The sequence below is a fragment of the Fimicolochytrium jonesii genome, assembly GCF_025526975.1.
Source record: "Fimicolochytrium jonesii strain JEL569 chromosome Unknown EV422scaffold_4, whole genome shotgun sequence".
NCBI classification, from domain to species: Eukaryota; Fungi; Chytridiomycota; class Chytridiomycetes; order Spizellomycetales; family Powellomycetaceae; genus Fimicolochytrium; species Fimicolochytrium jonesii.
This window is the reverse complement of record NW_026515671.1, coordinates 1,263,044-1,281,940: the sequence shown is the minus strand read 5'-3', so window position 1 is coordinate 1,281,940 and position 18,897 is coordinate 1,263,044. Positions and strand designations below refer to the sequence as shown.

The window sequence follows — 18,897 nt, the reverse complement described above, 5'->3', positions numbered from 1 at the left end:
CGGCATGATTGGAGTCGGTATCGCCCCCGCTGCCGTCGGTGTCGATATCATGCCATCGTCCAGCATAGCTGGTGCCATCAGAAATAGCGAGGATCCAGCTCCTTTCAAACATAGATATGTACATATTATAGAAGACGGCCTGTTTCTATACAAATCGAAGGGTTGGAGAGACGCCAGTCGCATGGATAAAGGACGATGTACAGTATACGTCGCTACGTTGTACACTACCGCCCAAGATCTCGGTCCAGCAATCCTCACCGCGCAAGGCGGTACTGCTCCCCTTGCAAATTCTCCATCAAGAAGTTCCACAGGCGGACATACACCTCCCTGGGCGCGCCGCCGGCGCTCATGCTGTGGTCCGAGTCTGTGTAGACCTGGACTTGGTAGTTGCGGATGCGGGCGTTGGTGAGTTTCCAGATGAGGGAGGCCGTATTCTGGAAGTGGACGTTGTCTGGTATCGAGGAGGGTGGAGTATGAGTGAGGTGAAAAAAGAAGTGGGAGCGTGGCGACAGTAAAGAGTCCCCGCACTCACCATCAGCAGTCCCATGCACCAAAAGATACTTCGCATTCCGGAAGCCCTCCATCTCCGTCACGGCACTGCCCTCATATCCCTTTGGGTTACTCCTCGGCGTCTTCATATACCGCTCCGTGTATATCGAGTCATAGTACATCCAATCCGTAACGGGCGCAACCGACATCCCCAACGCAAACCGGCCACTATTCGCCTCAATGCACTTGGCGGTCATGTACCCGCCGTACGACCAACCCCATATCGCGATTCGAGCGGGGTCGACGAAGGATTGCGTCCGTAGCCAGTCGGCGGCGGCTAATTGGTCGTCAACCTCGACGCTGCCGAGATGGGATGCGACGGCGGTGCGGAATTTGCGGCCCATGAGACCGGTCCCGCGGCCGTCAACGGTGAGGGAAAGAAACCCGCCGGCGGAGACGACGGCGGTCATGAAGTCGACCGAGAAGCGTTGCTGGACGAGCTGAGAGTTGGGCCCGCCGTAGACGCGCATCAGGACGGGGTACTTTGTGGTGCCATTCGCGTTGAAGTCATGGGGGCCGCGGAGCATGGCGTTCATCATCTGAGGGGACTGCCGTGCTTCCGATGACGACGAAGTATCTCCCGGCTTCTCACTCTGGTGCGCGATGGGAATTTGAAAGTATTGTATCTGGGGAACTGCGTATTGGCCGATGACATTCCACAATTCCTTGTTGTCCACATCGGTGCGGAACTCGGATAAATCAGCTTTGTATATCCTGCTCCACGGAACGCCTGGACCTTCATACTGAAGGACATAGAATCCGCAACCCGGTGAGAACCTAGCACTGTAGAAGCCGGCATCCGCCCCACTTGCGTCCAGCGCAATCCCCGCCTCCCTGCCCGCTAATATATTACTCGGCACGACAGGGCTTTCCGGCAACTCGCCCTTGGGCGGAGTCAACCGCTCTTTCGTGCCATCGAGAGCCACGCTGAAGATATGCCGTTGTGTCGGTCCATCCTCCGTGCTGCTGTAGTAAATCAACCCTCGCTGTGCATCCACAGCCAGGATCTTCTCCACCTCCCATGCGCCCTTGGTGAGCCACGCAGGGTCGACGCTGTTCACGCTTTGGAAATGCGCAATGTGCATGTATCCGTCAGCGTCTTCCAGCAGCTCCACGTAAGATGGTTGGTTACGGCCTATCGCTAGGGCTGGCGGGATAAAGGTAAGAGGCTGCAGTTTCGTAATCCAGCCTCCGTCCGTGGTGGTCTGGTTCCGCACCAAGGTTCCTCGCCACCGCGTCGTATCGTTCGCAGTCACGGCTTTCACCAGAAACAACCGATGCGTGTCCTGCACGCGGTTCGTGGTGCGTACGAGCAGCGAGTTGTCCGTGACCCATGTGACTTCTACGAATAATCGGTCGTTGTCGGGGAAGTAGTGGAGCGGGTCGAGCTCTACGAGGTTATCCCAGCCAGCGGGGTTCGTCGCCCCGGGTGTCGCGATATGCAACGTCACGACTGGGTTGGGATACCCCGGTTTGGGATATTTGACCGACACGCCCTCCGGATACGAGTTCTGCTTGTTGCGTTCATAGTATTGCAGATTGTATTCGGGTACTTCGGTTTCGTTGAATTTCAGATACGCGACATGGGTGCCGTCTGGCGAAAACCACATCGCCTCATGGCTTCCAAATACTTCCTCCTCGTAAACCCAGTCCGCAATGCCGTTGATAATATTGGCCGATCCATCATTGGTGATCGGGACTTCGATATGCGGGTCGGCATTCAGTGTGACGTAGATGTTGTTCTCCCGCACCCACGCAATATTGTTACCGCTCTTGCTCCACATCACTAGTGCAAGCTTTTTAGTCGGTTCCGACGTTGGCAATCTCGTTGCCTCCTTCTTGTTAACATCCCAAAGCCAATAATTCGCCAAAAACGAGTGACGCCAGCCCCGCTCGTAATCTGTTTCGACAAGGACATATCGCATGTCAGGAGAGATAAAGAAGTCTTGTATCGTTATCGGTTCTCCATTTGGCTCTTTCAGATCCTGGAGGATAACCGACTCGTTCTTCACATCCAGTGCGTGCTGGACGACAATACTTTTCTGGCGCAAGAAGGCATGGAAACCATCCGCCCCTAGAAGCAATGGCGTTCAGATGAGCGAACAATTATTGAAAACGATTAGCGGTTCCTTGGGGCTCAAGCCCGCTTACCCGGCAGCCACCTGTAATTTGACGTTCTGGGGCTGAACGTCCCATTGAAGAAGTGTTCTAACGTGACATTGGGCAGTAATGATATATGTTGCGGTTCTTTCACTACGAGGAACGAGAAAAACAGTTAGTCTGATGGAGAGCTCATAACACCTCTCCCGCTCGAATTAAGCGCTTACCGAACGCAGGCCCATTCGACGCAACAGACGACAGGATGATCAAACCCAGCACCAACGCCAGCCCACACATCAAGAACCATGGTTTCCGAACCCAATGCTTCATCCGCCGTTTCGCGCGATGCCTTAACCCGCCCAACAGGCCCTTCTGCGACATATCCATGTTCATATCGTCCATGTAAGCATCGTCGAAGTATGCGTCCTCGTCGTCGTCTTCATCATCGTTGACGTCGAAGCGGGCGCGCTGGCTTTGCGTTGTGGAGGATTGCTGGGACGCTTGGAGTGGGTAGCGACCGCTTTTGCATTGGTCGGTCGTGCGCCGGCCTTGGGTGGGTGATTGGCCTTGCGCGAACTCGGAATAGACGGGAACCGGCCAGGAATCGGCTTCCGGCCCGCCGGACTCGGATAGGTCTACTGCGGCAAAACCGTGCGAGCCGTCATTTGATGGCCGTGAGGAAGCCATTGCTTGGAGTCCAGCCCAAAGCGTTGCGGTGTTCGCAGCAGTAGCACGTCCGAGTGGCACTATTTGGAACGGAGGCCTCCTTTCTTTCTCTTGAAGAACAGATGCAGGTAGCCCCTTCTAGTCGGCACAACGAGCGGGAATGGTTGCAAGGGCGAGGGCAATAGCGATTGAACCCCTGCAACTGCCTGCAGGAAAGCTCTCAATTGCAAGGACAAACAATGGTTGTGGGGTGGCTGCAGTGCGGCCAGTTGACCGTTGACCGTTTCGGAGCGTCCGGGACCTGGTCCACCAATTTTTGACATTCCGGAAACGCAGCCTAGACCGACAATGCTCGCAGTGTCGCACATCAAGTCGAACCCAAAGTACTACATATTTTGTACATCTACATGTACACATCAGTCTACATTAATCTACGTATGAGGGGTGAGAATGATATTATTGTGCGATGTAAGTAAACCTTCCACTGTAAATTACTCGGTAAGGAAAATCTGCGCCCGTTCATAAGCCTCCACCACCGCCGGATTCATCGGCATCAAGATCGGCTTCGCAAACCGATACGCCATGAGCATGTAATACGTCTTCCCTTCGCTCAAATGCCTCAACGACGGCTCCTCATACACCCCACCCCTGTCCATCTTTGCCGCATCGCGCAGAATCGGAAGCGCTTCATGCAGGAGGTCGATGTCCGGATCCAGTCGGCGTCCAATACCCTCCAGCAGAACGATCGACACACCAACGTTAGCGAAATCGCCTTCGATCTTGATATGGTGCGTGCGGACCATCGAAAACACTTTCGCGAGAATGTCGCCGACTTTGATGGACCCGAGTTTAAGCGTGTTGTATTTCACCGTGTTGAGGAACTCTGCCATCGTGTCTACGAATTCTTTCTGGTTGATCACCGTCTGTGGGGTGCGTGAGCGCTCGATCATGAGGTGGCCGACCCGCTCGCCGTCGAATTCGGCGACGGCGCGGAAGAGGTCGAGGAAGTTGCGGAGGTTGAGTGTTGAGAGGGTTGAGACAAGCCCGGCGTCGAGGAAGATGAAGCGAGGGGTGTAGCCTTTTTTGAAAAGGTCGTTCATGGCAACGTGCCATTCGGCGGATGGTAGGGACGCAAGGTGGGATACTTCTTCCGGGCTAATTGAGTTTGGCTCTGCTCCTATATCGTTTGATTTCCCGAAGAGCGAGGAGAGTTGGCTGGATGTTGAGGGTCGATCGAATGTGATGAATATGTTTCCTGCATGATGCATCGGGAAGTAAGCAAGTGTAAAGCGTTCAGAGATGGCCAGAGATTCAAAGGATCTTACCAGGGTGCAGATCCGCGTGGACGAAGTTATCCAGAACCAGCATGCGCTATCAGATACAGATTGTCAATGCGTTAGCCACCCAGTTTCAACACATGAACGAGATCCTCAGCCAATGACACGCACCAAGAACGAATCCAGCCCAATCTCCGCCATCGCATGATCAAACGGCGTATGCCCCTCATCCAAAAATTTGCGAATCGGGATCGCATGTGCAAACCGCTCAATCAGTACAGTACGCCTGGCCAGGGCCATGTACGGCGACGGGAACGAGACTTTGGGTCGGTTTCGGAAGTTTTCGGTGAATCTGTTCAGATTCTCAGCTTCGCAGCGCAAATCCAGCTGTTCGTGCATCATCTGGCCGAACATGGCGACTTCGTCGGGAAAGGAGAGCCACTGGGCGTCCGGGAGGAGGTTTATGACGGATGCGACAAAGTGCATGATTTTGAGGTCCGCGTTGATGAGCCATTCCACCCCAGGGTGAAGGACTTTGACGGCGCAGGTTAGCGTCGGAGAGTCGGAGGCACCTGGAGCTGTTGGGCGGAGCTTGGCTTTGTAGACCTGATGTAGGGGAACTTAGCTTTATTCCTCTGCTTGATTTGTCTTCCATTTACATCATTGCTTACCTGGGCGATGGCGCCAACCCCAATGGGCTTCTCATTGAACTCCTCAAACATCTCCTCCAGAGCTACTCCGTACTCGCGCTTGATGATACGCTTTGTCGCACTGAAGGAGTGAGGTGAGACATGGGATTGAAGTCGGCCGAGGATTTCGCAAACGTAAGCTGGGAAGAGGTCACTGCGGGAGCTGGCCCACTGTCCTAACTACGAATCGAATGAAAAACGAAGTGAGCAACGTAGTTGAGGGCCCGACACATCAATAAGCTGTTGTACCTTGGTGAACGTCGGTCCACTGATCTCAAAACTCCACACCAGGTACTCGACCCACCACAGATTTGGCGTCGTGCCCAACTTGAAGCTTTTCCTTTCGGTCAGATACCATATTGGAAAAGTCAAGATGACCGGCCCAAACAGAACGGCGAGCTGCAAGAAGCGCCATGATACACGGATCGCGCTCCATGTTGCAGCCAGCACTCGCCTGGGTATAGAAAATACCCCTGTCGAAGTCGTACGTTGGTCGGCAACTTCGAGTGGTGCGGCGGCGAGGAAAACGGTGGCTGTGGCTGGAATTGAGCGGTGCGATGGAGGAGCGATGGAAGTAAAAGAGGTGGTGGATACATGGAGGCCCGATACATGGAGGCCCGGTACAGTCGCTACGAGCAGCCAGCCGGCTTTTGGTCTCCAAGAAGCGTTCCCATGACGCTGACGCGGACCTGCCCTGAAAGCAGACCACCACCAAGACCAGTCTCGCTGTTTCTGCTGTTGCTGCCCGTTGCCGTGCCGGCTGTGGAATCGATTATTGTGGAGAAATGACCTTTGGCTTTGACGTATCGATGCAAAGAGGTTGCGCCGTGGCGGACGGGCGGAGTATAAAGTGGTTGTGGCATTTGAAGGCAGCCGGCCGTAAAGCGCCAGTTGAATGCGCAACATGGGCTGGTTCGCTAGCCCGATGAGTGTGAGTGGGCGTGGAGGTGATCAACCTCCAACCCTCGGTGCGTCGGTAATGTTTCGGTCGTTTTGTACGTAATTTGGGAAATTGGAGTGGGAACTTCGGAAAAGCCGAGCCCAAGTTCCTTCGGAAGCCGTCGGAAATCGGTCGCCGATGACGGGTGACGGGTGACGGCAAACTCACAAATCAAATAAAAGCACTTGTCATAGCAGTAAGTGGGCCACACGCACTCCGACACCTGTCAAATTTCGTACTCGCCATTGGCGAGCAATGCTTTCATTGAGAAGAAATGGTTTTTAGTTCTGTTCTTTAGTTGGTGCGGTGGCGTCTCTATATGACCGGTGGCATAGAGCAGGGTACGATCCTAGTTAAGCTTAATCGGACAAGACAAGAAAGACGGTCTTCCGCGAAGGTCCAGGGTGGTGTGCAAACAAAGCGCATCTTGTTCACGCAATTGGTGGATCAATCTCAGCGAGGAAAGCCTGCGCTCCGGCCGAGTCTCGAAACAAGACTTACAGGAATGGTAAACATTGGCCATTCAGGATAGGGCATTCATGGGGCGCCCGCCGCCTGAGGGCTAAAAGCATGTATCCCATGAAGATGCTGAAAACCTTGGTGGCGTTCTTGTTTGCCTATGTTTGAGGAGCAAGGGCTTGCCCATAGAAATCCCGCATCCGTGAGGCCATGCCTCTGGTATAAAAGCATCTGCTAGAGGAAAGTCCCCGTGTTGTTGATTCCCATACACCTGCCCATACACCAAGATGGGCGTACACAAGGCGGCCCCGGTTCTGCTCGTATGCTTCCTTCTCTGCCTTTCGTCCGTCGCTGCCATCACCGCGAAGCCGGCCACTTCAACGAAAGCAGTCACCCCAACCCCTACCACGGCTGCGATCACTTTCGTCGAACCCACATCCGAAGCTGAAATTATAAAAATCGTTAGCGATGCATACAATGCTAGATCCCTGGTCCGCGTCGTAGGATCCAACCATTCCTGGGCCGACGTGGTCATCGACAACACTCCAGCCAAAAAGCGTGTACTCATCTCTTTGGAGAATTACTCGGGTGTGACGGTCGACAAGAAAACCAATATCGCTGTTGTGAAAGCCGGTACTCATATCGGAGATCACGCTCATTCGGCAAAGGGCGTTGCCGTTGATAGAAAAGTGACTTTGATCCATGAGCTCGAGAAGTATGGATACGGACTTCCCGTCCTCGCGGGAATTCAGCATCAATCTGTTGGTGGCTTTTTGTCAACTGGTGCTGCTGGAGGTTCCGTGAAACGATCTTTGCTAGATGCGGTTGTGAAGATTGCTCTTATCGATGGTTGTGGAAAGAAGGTAGTTGCTGATGTACTCCCAATTAACGTCGAACGCATCGAAGATTTAACAATGCGTTTCTTTTTTAGCAAGTCTATGCGCCGCCTCAAAAAGAGTTCTACGCCGCCGGAGTCTCCCTCGGATTGTTAGGGGTCGTCACAGAAGTCCATCTCAGGCTCGATTACAAGCTCTACAACATTTCCGGCTCTGAAGTTGCTTGTCCCGTCACTCCTCTATCCCAAAACAACTCCCTCGGAAGCCCTATCGACTTTTTCGGCCCCGGGAAAACTGGCTACCCGAGCCTTCTCCAGTTCTTCACTGGAAACACAAACGATGGTGCGCGCGTCCAATGGTATCCTCAGAAGCTCTTCAATCGTATCCAAATCTACCAGTGGAAGCAAGCTGCTTTGCCTGCGAAAACCCCGCTTTCGCCTTTTGTGATCTTTGGCGGTGCGACCGGTGCGGACGCAGTGGCGATTCAGGAACAAGTCGCTGGAGGATTACAGTTCCTGAACGCTGCCAACGATGAATCTCCGGAATTCTACGAACAAGCGGCTGGCATCCTCGACCAATTCGTACCGTTCGAAAGGCAAACATTTTACGATGTTTACTATAACAGTGTCTCCCCCGATAATGGGATCTCCGATACCATTCTTCCCGTAGTCATATCCGAATTCTGGTTCCCTCTGGAAAAACTTCCCAACATCCTAGCCACGTTGAAAACCTACTATGCCAAGAACGGATACAACGCCACCGGTGCCACCTCCGTCGAAATCTATACTGGCAAAAAGAGTCTTTTCTACTTGGGACCTTCCTACAACACGGACGTCGTACGTCTGAATTACGTCTGGCCCTCCGTCAATACCATTGGTACCCCGCAAGCCTGGTTCCAACAATTCTGGGATTTGCTTAAACCCTTTGAACCCAGATTCCACTGGGGAAAAGTGTTGCCGTCGTATTACAAGGGTGCCTATCTGACGAAATCCTATCCCAAGTTAGCCGACTTCTTGAAGGTACGCCAGGATTTAGATCCTCGCCAAGTGTTCGTCACCAATTATTGGCGCAACATTTTGGGAATTCCAGCCGCGACCGTTGGCAAGAGGGATCTCGGCGACGACCAAGGTGCTGTTCGCGAACCTGATGCCTTTGGAGTTGGTCAAGAGGGCGTTTACCCGGACCTTCAGGACTCGCCTATCCTCAACAAGGAAGCTCAAGAGAATACAGAATACCGTGACGGAGATTTGAACGAGGCTGTTGTCGCATAGTTTAGATTTCTTCTCTCTTATTGCTTCAATATACCGTACCTTTGGTCCTTGAAAGCTTTCGTCTTGGAGTGCGCCGGCCTTGCGGCAAGAGAGCGAGCCCTCCATGGACTGGGGCGACGCGTAAGTTGCTTACGCCAAACCGACGACCTTGCGCATTGATCATGAACCCTAACCCTCTAACGCTCTCCGAAATTTGCAAACCTTTGTGAGCTGCCCCGTTTTCCTTAACCCGCTTGGCTTTCTCAACATTTTACCACGCACGTACCACACACTCTTCTCTCGCCACTCAGGACGTAGAAGACATGAGCGACAGAGGAGGCAGTCGAGAAAGAGGGCGCGGCGGTGGTAGCTCTCGTGGCGGTGGGCGGGGTGGATTCAGAGGCGGCCGAGGAGGTGGAGGAGGAGGAGGCAGTCGCGGCCGTGGAGGTTCAATGTCTAGAGGAAGGGGACGAGGGGGACGAGGAGGCGGTGGCGGAGGCAGAGGAGGAGGAGGAAGAACGAGGGAGTTGAACGATACTACGAAAATGCCCGCTGTCTTGCAAACCCAGTTTGAAAACGAGGGACGCGGTGAGTCAGCGCAAGCAAGCCCATTCCGAGCATTAGCGACTCGTCGGGTCTCGGACGAAGCTGACTGGGCATGTATCGTTGCTTCGGCAGGTGAGGACAAGGAGCTGGATAGACGGTTCGCCTTCCGTTACAGCAAAAAGTCTTTGAACCGAAAAGCAGAGCGAAAGGAGAAAAGGCTGGAAAAGAAGCAGAGGGTGCACCAGCACCATTCGCAAGCGAAAAAAGCACATTTGCAGCCAGCGGAGGAGGAGGTTTGTATGGCGTGCAACTGGTAGCGTATTAAAAACTTGGAGGTCGCGACTAACGAGCTTGCTTCCAGGAAACGCAATCCAAAAAGCGCAAAATCGACCTCGAAGAGGAACCACAGCCCCCAAAGAAGCTGAAGTCCTTAATACCAGCCCCGAAACCCGCAGATCCAGCAGCCGAAACCCGAAGACTCGAGCGTCTCGCCCAATCCAATCCCCACTTCTACCGCCTACTAGCAGAACAAAACCTCGTCGACGGCACGATCGGCGGCGCAGGCCCTAGCACTAAAAAATCGGCGTTTGCAGACGACGACGCCGAGATTGCGAAATACGCCAAGAAGCTGAAGATTAAGGATAAGAGCAAAGTTCCGTCGACTTTCACGGAGGAAGGGCTGGACTTCTTGTTCAAAGGGCTCATGGGTGAAGCGGGGTCGGATGATGAGGGTGGTGTGGCTGGGGGCTACGAAGGCTACCTTGCGAGTAAGCGAAAGAAGACTGCAAAACCGGCTGTTCGGGCGGGGAAGGCTGCGGAAGCAGCAGGGTCGGCTGACGACGAAGAATCGGAGAAGGACGACAATGCGATGCTTGGGCTGGACTTTGCGTTTGAGGATATTGAGGACTCGGATAATGCCGAGGATCGGTTTAGCGATCTGGAGGTGGATATGGGCGATGATTCGGACGAAGAGGAGTCTGATGAGGAGGTGTTTGAGGATGGGGATAGTGTTGAGGGCGAGGAGGGTTTCGAAGATATGGTTTCTGAAGATGAGGAGGACTTGGAGGACGACGATGAAGACGATGAGGAAGACTTCGATGTTGAGGATCCTCTGCAGATGTCCGACTCGGACGATACCGGCTCCGAAGGGTCCGAGGACGATGATGAAGCTTTTGAAGCTGCAAGTGATGCAGGGTCAAACGCAGAAGACGATTCCAGCGAGGAGGCAAATACTTCGAACAGTCCGACCGAAGACGCCGACATATCACCTCAAATACAACCTTCCGCCCCAGCACCCGGCAAATACGTCCCGCCACACCTTCGCAAGCAGCCCCCAACCAAATCCGAAGCCTACCTGCGCCTTAAACGCCAAGTTCAAGGTCTTCTCAATCGTCTTAGCGACGCCAACATGGACTCCATCATCTCCGGCATCGAGGAGTGCTACCGCAACAACAGCCGGCACGACGTGACAGAGATTCTCACTGACTCCATCCTGTCGTTTGTCGCTGACCACGCGAATCTGCTGGACTCATTTGTGATGACGTATGCCGCGTTCATTGCGTCGCTGTATAGTATCGTCGGGATTGAGTTTTGCGCGCATTTGATGCAGACGGGTGTGGAGTTGTACGAGACCTCGCGCAAGGAGTATTTGGACGGGATAAAGGTTGACCCCGAGGGATCTGACGCCAAGAGCAAGCGATGCATCAACGTCGTCACCCTCCTCGCCTTCCTCTACAACTTCGAAGTCGTCTCCTGCGTCCTGATCTACGACATTGTCCGCGAAGCCATCGGCACCCTCAGTGAACTGGACGTCGAGCTCCTGCTGCGCATGCTTCGAATCTGCGGGTTCCAATTGCGCGCTGACGACCCGCTCGCGTTGAAGGACATCGTCCTCGCCATCCAAGCCGCGGCCGCCAACCGCCCCGAAGCCTCCTCATCGCGATTCAAGTTCATGGTCGAGACGATCATGGATCTCAAGCACAACAAACGCAAGCTGGCTAAGAAGGGCACGACGGCGAACGCGGGCGCAGACATGTCGCAGCAGGAACGGTTGAAGAAATTTGTGGGGAATATGGGCAAGAAGCGGGCGACGCTGCATTCGACGGAGCCGTTGAGGGTAGGGTTGGAGGATATTCGCAATGTCGTGACGAAGGGGAAGTGGTGGCTGGTGGGCGCCGCGTGGACGGGACATGAGCTCAATAACAACACCAACAACGAAAACCAAAACGACACATCCGCCCTCCCCACATCAACATCAACCGACAATCCCACATCCCTCCTTGCCCTGGCGCGCTCCCAAAAAATGAATACCGACATCCGCCGTTCGATCTTCCTCACCCTCCTCTCCTCCGAAGACTGCCTCGACTGCTTTTCCAAGCTGCTCAAGCTGCACCTCAGCGACAAGCAGGAGCGCGAGATCGTGCGCGTGCTGCTGCACTGCGCCGTGCAGGAGAAGGTGTACAACCCTTACTATGCACTGGTGGCCCAGAAGCTGTGTGAGTGGAAACATGGCATGCGGATTACATTTATGTATGCGTTGTGGGATGCGTTCAAGAGTATGGCTGGGGATGATGGGGGCGAGGAGGAGGAGGGGATGGATGTGAGGAAGTGTGCGCATATGGCCAAGTTGTATGCGTATTTGGTTGCGGTGGATGGTGTCAATTTGGGCGTGCTCAAGGTAATGGTTTTACGGTTGCCTCTTTGCAGTATCTTTGCGATACATTTACTTAACTTTCCATCTCTTTCGTAAACAGGCCTTAACATTTACATCCCTCCAACCCCTGCACCACCTATTCCTGCAACTCCTCCTCACAACCCTCTTCACAACCTACGCAAAAACAACCACCCAGATCCACACCATTTTCGCCCGCGCCGCGACGCAGGAGAACGTGCGCGAAGGGCTGGTGTTTTTCATCAAGCGCTGGGCGAAGGAGGGATATGCTGTGCCGGGGGTGAAGGTGGATGTCGACGGCGTGAGGAAGGCTTGGAGGGCTGCGAGGGAGGCGTTGGGGGGTGGGGGTTTTTGAAGAGGCGTGAACAGGGTGTAATTTATATATATTTTTGTATTTGCGTAGAGTAGGTAGTTGATATGATATAGAGTTGAAAAGCGGAAGAAGGTCTTCACAAACGTTTTGAGGGGGAGGTTTGCGCTGCTGACTATAATATAGCGCTGCACTAAAAAATGGAGAGTAGGTTGAACCAGTACGCAAATCATCCTAGATGATTGCATTCCGGGAAGTGGTGTGAGATTTGGCGCGTCGGAGCTCGTCTGAGATCTGGCGTGGTGGGTTTTCACCAAGGTTTTCACCATCGCAGACAAGCAGGGCAATCATCGAGGACGGACTTGCAACGTCAACATTGTGTCCCAAACACAACGAAGATGACAGACCAAATGCAAATAGACACCCCACCCCTCCTCTGTCCAGCATCCTCGTCAAGAATGGGGTCATCCAGCGCAGGCACACCGTTCCCACTACCACCGTTACCACCATTACAAACAACAGGAGAAGCAGACGAGCCGGAAGAAGCGGCACGGCTACGGTTCCAGCTAGAGTTGGAGTTTGTGCAGTGCTTGGCGAATCCGCAGTATTTGCAGTGTGAGTTTAGGGGAATGTTATGCCCATATGGCAGCGTCGGAGGTGTCTTTTGGCAACTCTGCAACGAGGCTGACCCCTGCTCTTGTCGTACTATCAAGTCCTCGCACAACGGCAATATTTTGCAAACCCCAGCTTTCTTAACTACCTTGCGTATCTGCGGTATTGGCAGGAACCGCCGTATTCCAAGTATATCACGTATGGGAGGGGCGGTCGATACCTCACGCTTTCAGGAATTTAAGATCTAATCCTAATCACCCATTATATGGCTACGTTTTCCCAGATACCCGTACAGTCTGTATATGCTAGATCTCCTCCAGCATGCTGCATTCAGGGAAGCCTGCGCGTCAGCGGATACAATGCGGTTCTTGCATGAGAAGGAGTATTGGCATTACAGGACGTACCGGAAGAACAGGATGCCGGAGTCGCATCGGGCGTTAGATAGTATGTAACATGTGGTTTACAGAGGGAAGGGATCTTACGCTAGGATTGCCGGCTTTTTGGATTGGTCGAGTTGTGGCGCAGAGTGGCGAAAGGAAACATGTACATTTTAGTCTTTCCATGTCCATTTGAACGTCATAATATTTACATTCGTCGGTGATCGCATCCAAAGCGACCGGACATATGTACTGTCGATGTCATCTCTCCCATCGCCACGCATCCCCCCGTCTCACAGCTTACTGCTAATAACAACATCGCGTTTCTCCATCTGTTTCTCAACCTCCATCTCCGCCTCCTCCTCCGCATCCTCCACGGGATCCACATGCCCAATCCTGCAAAACATCGCTCTAGCCTCCGCCCTCCTGATTCCCTTCGGCACCGGCTCCCTCCCAAAATCATACGTCGCAAGATCCATCCCGCCCTGTCCGCCTTTATTCCCCACATCAAAGACGCACCCCTCCACAAACACCTTCCTCCCCTCTCGCTTCGTGATCCCGCAGTGGAACCCCAGCACCTGCGCTAGCGGGACCGGCCGCCGGTAATCCACAGTGAGTGTGAGCGTCATGTGCGGGACATGCTTATTAGCCGGATCCGAGTGCACAGCAATCGCCAGTAATTGATCCAACGCCGTGCCGATCGCGCCGCCGTGCACGCACTGCGGGGCGCCCTCTGTCGAATGCGCAAAGTAAATCAATCCGACGAGGTAGTAGTTCTCCTGCTTTTGGGTGGGGAGGAACGTGCGGTATTGGAAAGTTTCGCCTGTCCCGTAGAAAAAATCGGTCCCGCTGAATAGGCCTGACCGCGTGCGCGCGCTGTAGGATGGCCACCAGAGTTTGGAGTCGGGGGTGAATGTGACAGTCGGGTTGGAGGCGAGCGAGTGCAGCGCGGGTAGCCGGGTCGGGAAGCGAGTGAGGTTGCGGTCGTGGATGGCGGTTGGGAGGGGATGCGGGGTTTCTTCGGGGAACGCCATTGCGGGAAACATCGTGCGTTCGATTTTCGCCGTCCAAGTTGCCTGGCTTGGGTGACCGTCCACTGTCTTTTCGCCTTTACCTGGTCCGCCTGTACCCATGACTTGCGAGCGAGAGGAAGATGAGCGCACTTACCTTTTTATGAAGAGTGTAAATGTCGCAGGGGTCCCTTTCCTCCGAGGGAGAATAGAGATGGCCGCCGCGGAGGCCGGGAGAGGTGTCACGTTGCAACCGCCTGACACACGTTCGTCCTCCTGCACTTACCGCTACCGCTTCCCAATGGCGGCGTGTAGATAGTGAGTTTGGCAGCACTTCAGACTACAGCAGGGACTTTCGGGTAACGAGTGATAAGAGCTCTGAATGTCGTTGAACGGACCTTTCGGGACGAGCAAGATGTCAGGGCGTCAATAGGAGCTACTGGAAGGCTTCCTTCTCGTCGGTTTGTTGTAGTGTACTGTACAGTACAGACCCCTCGCAAAAAGCCGCTCCCCCCAAAATCAAGTGAGTGCTGCGGCGCCCGACTCATCCGCTTGTGAAACGGACGCTCACTTCAATTAGAACGGGACGAGCTCTTTCCGAGGGGTCTGTACTGTATGTAAGCGCGCGGGCCCGAGGGCGGAGTTTGCTCCCCTTGCGGGCCTAGGGGCAAATGTGTTCTTCGCGGGCCCAGGGGCAAACGAGCGAGCGAACGAACGCGCGCGGCAAGCAAGCAGCGGAGGAGGAGCATAAAAAGAGCACCCTCATCCGCATTCCCTCTCAACTTTTCAACCAGCTTTTCACAACTTCCGGCTATCCATTAGTACCCTTGGAGTTGACCGCGTTGGGTCGGGCTTCGGTGCTCTGGAAGGAACAAGAGCAGGGGCGATGTGGTCGCTGGTTAAGAGAAATCTAGACCCTTCGCAGCGGGTTGGACATCCCGTCGCTCGTCCCTTGGTCGTGATGGCCGGTTGGGGTGGAATGCTGGTTTCGCCATCGGACTATGTGGAGGATTGTGTGGAGGATTGCGCGCGCTGTCAGAAAACGATAAAGGTGACGTGCATTGCTTTTCGCTGTTCTTCACACAAGTTAGGCGATTGTACAATTGTCAATCGGCTAACTAATGAGCCTACGGTGGTCCCAAGCCCACAAACCTCTTTCGAGAGGGAATCCAGAGGGGTTAGCACTAACTTGTACTTCTTCGTCGGAAAACTCCCATCTGCTATAATATTGTCAAAGGCTTGCGATCCTGTAATATACATTCTTTCAATATATAATTTGTGCCGTAAGGTCACGCTCCCGCCGCCTGCAACATTTTGCCCACAAAAAACAGCAAGTATTTGGTGCATGTATCGTCCGACGGCGGTCTCTGATTCAAACAAATCTCGAAACCTGCAGAGATGGCGGATAGCAGTAAGCTGGACGCAGGCATTCGTCGACAGCGGGGACAAGATTAACGGCCACCATCAGTTTATTGCATGCATAATCCGAAGGCGCAATGAATTTTCCTAAATCATCCCCTCTAATCTACACACAAGGCCTGCATATCAATCAACTGATGCATCTCCGTGTCCTCCCACTCCACCTTCTTCCGCGTCTCACCCTTATTCCCCGGCCCCCGTTTCTCTACCGTGACCTCCGCCGCCCTCGCCGACAAATCCACATCCGGCACCGCCGGCAAACCATTCGGCCTAATCTTCGTTCGTCGCGCACTCTTGGGCGTGTAATTTGGGGATGCGGTGACGGAAGCGGGGGAGGAAGTGTGCGTTTGCGGTTTTGCGGGGCGTTGCGCGGGTGAGGCGGGTGCTGGAGGGTACATGTACAGTGATGGGACGGGTGGGAGTTCCTTTTCCTTACGTGCCGCGGCGGTTGTGGAGCTGGCTTCGAACACTGTTAATGCGGATTTGACGTCGGCGTCGAGCTGGTTGAGCAGTTGCGAGACGCTAGATGACTCTGGTGGCGTTGATGGTGGTGGTATCGACGACATCTCCGAATGATCGTTTCCGCTGGATAATTGTTTGCGACCGGTATTCTGGTTCTGAGCCGCCGCCGCAATCAACACAGCCTGTGCTTGCGCCGCCGACATCGGCGCCTTCCTCCCACTCTCGTCGTTTTCCCGATCAGCCTGATTCCCCGGAATCACCTCCACCGCACCCTTCAGGAAAATCTCATCCGCGTTCCAGATCTTATTCAGCCGTTTGATGTCCGCGACGCTCATCCCGTACAGCACTGCGATGCCTTCGAGCGTATCCCCCAACTTCACGGTGTGAAAGACCCTGTTGCGCTGTGATGGGCCGGTTTTGGGAGGGACGGGTGGTGGATGCACTTCGTTCATTCTCGATGCCGGTGCTGCATTTCTCCCACTCGATCCTTTCGCTCCGGTGAGTTTGTTGTGAATAGCGCCAAGTATGGCAACGGGTTCGGAACTGCATCGACGGCGGGATAGGCGGGATGAGGTGAGGGAGTAGTCGTGCTCTGAGGTATAAATAGCTCCTTTCTGCGAGAGCGGGTGGTCGATCGTTAACTGGGTCGTTAGTGTTGGTCTTGCCATCGTTGAACGCGGACCGAAGGCGAGTTGGGTGAGGGGAAGGATGGGAACCTTTCCTGGCTAGCTCGGAATGAATCCTCTCGCAAAAAGTTTATATCTACGCTCTAACACTATTCTAGCACTAGGCGAAAGGGCTGCTATTTTGATACGAAGTTAGGCGGTTGGGCGTGATATGTTTACGAGCGTCGACGTCCATTCGGATTTTTGTGAATTTGAAGGAAGAAGCGATGGGAAATGCATTGCCTGTGGCGTGCCCACCCCACCGTATTGGGAAGCAACAACAAGGTTGAGGTTGAGCGTACCTGAGGGACGCTTCTCTCGAGAGAGACGACTTTTGGCATGTTCGGAGCAAAAGCGACAGCGTGCTGGCTGTCAAAATCGTTTATAAGTCACGTGCCGAGTTGATCGCCGATGGATCGCCTGATTTGCGCAAGAGGGATTGCCAGAGGGAGAAGAGAGACGAGTCCCGTTTCCCTAGACCCTCACTTTATCCCTCGACACAACACACCTACTCAGTACCCGTATATTATCAGAATAGAATGGCTAGCAACAAAGTTTTCGTCGGTGGTTTGGCGGTATGTCTCCCTCTTTTGTTGCGCTTCTCAACTGCTTGCTGAGCCAGATCTGGGGAGGGACAGCTTTCTGCCGGCGGTCTCCTTGATCTGAACTTCTTGAAACTCGATCGCTGATCCTCCTCGCCTTCCTCTAGTGGGAGACCAACAACGACTCGCTCCGCACTGCATTTGAGAAGTTCGGCGCCGTCGAGGACTGCTATGTGATTTCGGACCGTGAGACAGGTGCCCATCTTCAACCGTGATTCCGAAAGTCGGATGCGGCCCTTATCCCATCCCCCACCACTGTTGCTGTCCCTTTCCCGTTCTCGATACTGTTTCCTCCTGTCGCTGTGCCATGCTTTGGGCACTGAGCTTTCTGGACAGGAGTTTCATCTCGCGTCGAGACTGTTGACCATACGGCGGGTTTTCGGTGCCCTTTGCGGACGATTTCCAATGTCTAAGAGATGGATTGTGCCACACACATGTTACGACCGTTTGCCAAAGGCTCCGACAGTCTGTGTTTCGACGGGTCTCGCGCAACGCAGGCCGAAAATGGTCCACATGAATCATGATATTGCCACAGTTTCGATCTATTGCCTGTCTTTGGCACATACGCCGCATGTCGCCGTTCTGTTGTTGACCTTCTGGCGCCCTTCCCGTTCAATTTATCTCTATGTTCCCGCGGAAATCATCTCATCGACGACTCGTCTACATCCATTCGACTCCCCTCAATCGACCATCAATCTTCCGATAATGACGCTTTCATCATCAAGGTCGCTCCCGCGGTTTCGGATTCGTTACTTTTGCGGAGACCAAGAGCGCTGAGGAGGCTGTTAACGGAATGAAGGACCAGGAATTGGATGGCCGGTAAGTCATTAGCCTAACTCTCACACTGGTTGTTTGCGATATGCTTTCAAATTCCAATCCTAAATCTATGTATATTTACAGTACTATCCGTGTGGACCTCGCCAACGACCGCCCTCCTCGTGGTGAAGGAGGCGGTGGTGGTGGCTACCGCGGTGGCCGTGGCGGTGACTCCTATGGCGGAGGTGGTCGCAGCTACGGTGGCCGGGATGGCGGTCGCGATGGTGGCCGGGATGGCGGTCGCGACGGTGGCCGCGATGGAGGCCGTGGTGGAGGTGATCGTTACGGATCCCGCTACGACCGCGACGATCGCCGCGATGGAGGTCGTGACTTCGAGAGGAAAGACGACAGGAGACGCGAAGACCGTGGAGACTCTCGTGGAGACAAGGGAGGCGACCGTTACGAGCGCTCGGACCGCAGCCGCGCCGACCGCTAATTACCCTTTTTCGCAAACGTGTTGACCCCTGTCTGTATCCAGTTCTACCCAATCTTGCGTAGCGCTCAAGTCATAATATCGAAAAGCGCCCATTTTTGTATTTAGTTTGGTGAAATAAAGTTTGGAATGTGAAGCTGCTTCTTGTCCCTTCATCGCCCATTCACGCCTATATACAACGGTTCCATAGTCAAGATCTCATCCCACA

The 18,897-nt window shown here is 54.0% G+C and overlaps 8 protein-coding genes across 8 annotated transcripts; 4 read left to right on the top strand and 4 right to left on the bottom strand.

Annotated features, from left to right (window-relative positions):
• On the bottom strand, positions 1-2,722 carry EV422DRAFT_519982 (dipeptidyl peptidase IV N-terminal region-domain-containing protein). Its single transcript, XM_053069648.1, has 2 exons — positions 533-2,722; positions 1-451 (listed from the first exon to the last, which is right to left on the bottom strand). Exons 1-2 carry the CDS (start codon positions 2,472-2,474, stop codon positions 255-257), a joined length of 2,139 nt encoding a protein of 712 aa, XP_052928293.1. The 5' UTR covers positions 2,475-2,722; the 3' UTR covers positions 1-254.
• Positions 2,723-3,623: 901 nt separating this feature from the next.
• Positions 3,624-6,327, bottom strand: EV422DRAFT_519979 (ABC1 family-domain-containing protein). Its single transcript, XM_053069647.1, has 6 exons — positions 5,531-6,327; positions 5,264-5,461; positions 4,764-5,198; positions 4,641-4,686; positions 3,874-4,570; positions 3,624-3,783 (listed from the first exon to the last, which is right to left on the bottom strand). Exons 1-6 carry the CDS (start codon positions 6,185-6,187, stop codon positions 3,747-3,749), a joined length of 2,070 nt encoding a protein of 689 aa, XP_052928292.1. The 5' UTR covers positions 6,188-6,327; the 3' UTR covers positions 3,624-3,746.
• A 530-nt stretch (positions 6,328-6,857) lies between these two features.
• EV422DRAFT_618076 (uncharacterized protein) lies at positions 6,858-8,838 on the top strand. The gene is made up of 2 exons (XM_053074025.1): positions 6,858-7,543; positions 7,612-8,838. Exons 1-2 carry the CDS (start codon positions 6,968-6,970, stop codon positions 8,785-8,787), a joined length of 1,752 nt encoding a protein of 583 aa, XP_052928291.1. The 5' UTR covers positions 6,858-6,967; the 3' UTR covers positions 8,788-8,838.
• A 116-nt stretch (positions 8,839-8,954) lies between these two features.
• Positions 8,955-12,511, top strand: EV422DRAFT_519975 (uncharacterized protein). The gene is made up of 4 exons (XM_053069646.1): positions 8,955-9,354; positions 9,445-9,605; positions 9,674-11,989; positions 12,066-12,511. The coding sequence occupies exons 1-4, from the start codon at positions 9,090-9,092 to the stop codon at positions 12,336-12,338; spliced, it is 3,015 nt and encodes a 1,004-aa protein (XP_052928290.1). The 5' UTR covers positions 8,955-9,089; the 3' UTR covers positions 12,339-12,511.
• Positions 12,512-12,563: 52 nt separating this feature from the next.
• Positions 12,564-13,457, top strand: EV422DRAFT_519971 (mediator of RNA polymerase II transcription subunit 31-like protein). Its single transcript, XM_053069645.1, has 3 exons — positions 12,564-12,908; positions 13,007-13,103; positions 13,189-13,457. Exons 1-3 carry the CDS (start codon positions 12,692-12,694, stop codon positions 13,355-13,357), a joined length of 483 nt encoding a protein of 160 aa, XP_052928289.1. The 5' UTR covers positions 12,564-12,691; the 3' UTR covers positions 13,358-13,457.
• On the bottom strand, positions 13,099-14,701 carry EV422DRAFT_319298 (HotDog domain-containing protein). The gene is made up of 3 exons (XM_053066264.1): positions 14,579-14,701; positions 13,705-14,417; positions 13,099-13,608 (listed from the first exon to the last, which is right to left on the bottom strand). The coding sequence occupies exons 2-3, from the start codon at positions 14,413-14,415 to the stop codon at positions 13,576-13,578; spliced, it is 744 nt and encodes a 247-aa protein (XP_052928288.1). The 5' UTR covers positions 14,416-14,417; positions 14,579-14,701; the 3' UTR covers positions 13,099-13,575.
• Positions 14,702-15,749: 1,048 nt separating this feature from the next.
• On the bottom strand, positions 15,750-17,235 carry EV422DRAFT_519970 (uncharacterized protein). The gene has a single exon (XM_053069644.1). It carries the CDS (start codon positions 16,839-16,841, stop codon positions 15,813-15,815), a length of 1,029 nt encoding a protein of 342 aa, XP_052928287.1. The 5' UTR covers positions 16,842-17,235; the 3' UTR covers positions 15,750-15,812.
• On the top strand, positions 17,236-18,831 carry EV422DRAFT_519965 (uncharacterized protein). The gene is made up of 4 exons (XM_053069643.1): positions 17,236-17,413; positions 17,548-17,635; positions 18,166-18,259; positions 18,341-18,831. Exons 1-4 carry the CDS (start codon positions 17,378-17,380, stop codon positions 18,690-18,692), a joined length of 570 nt encoding a protein of 189 aa, XP_052928286.1. The 5' UTR covers positions 17,236-17,377; the 3' UTR covers positions 18,693-18,831.
• The last annotated feature ends 66 nt before the right edge of the window (positions 18,832-18,897 follow it).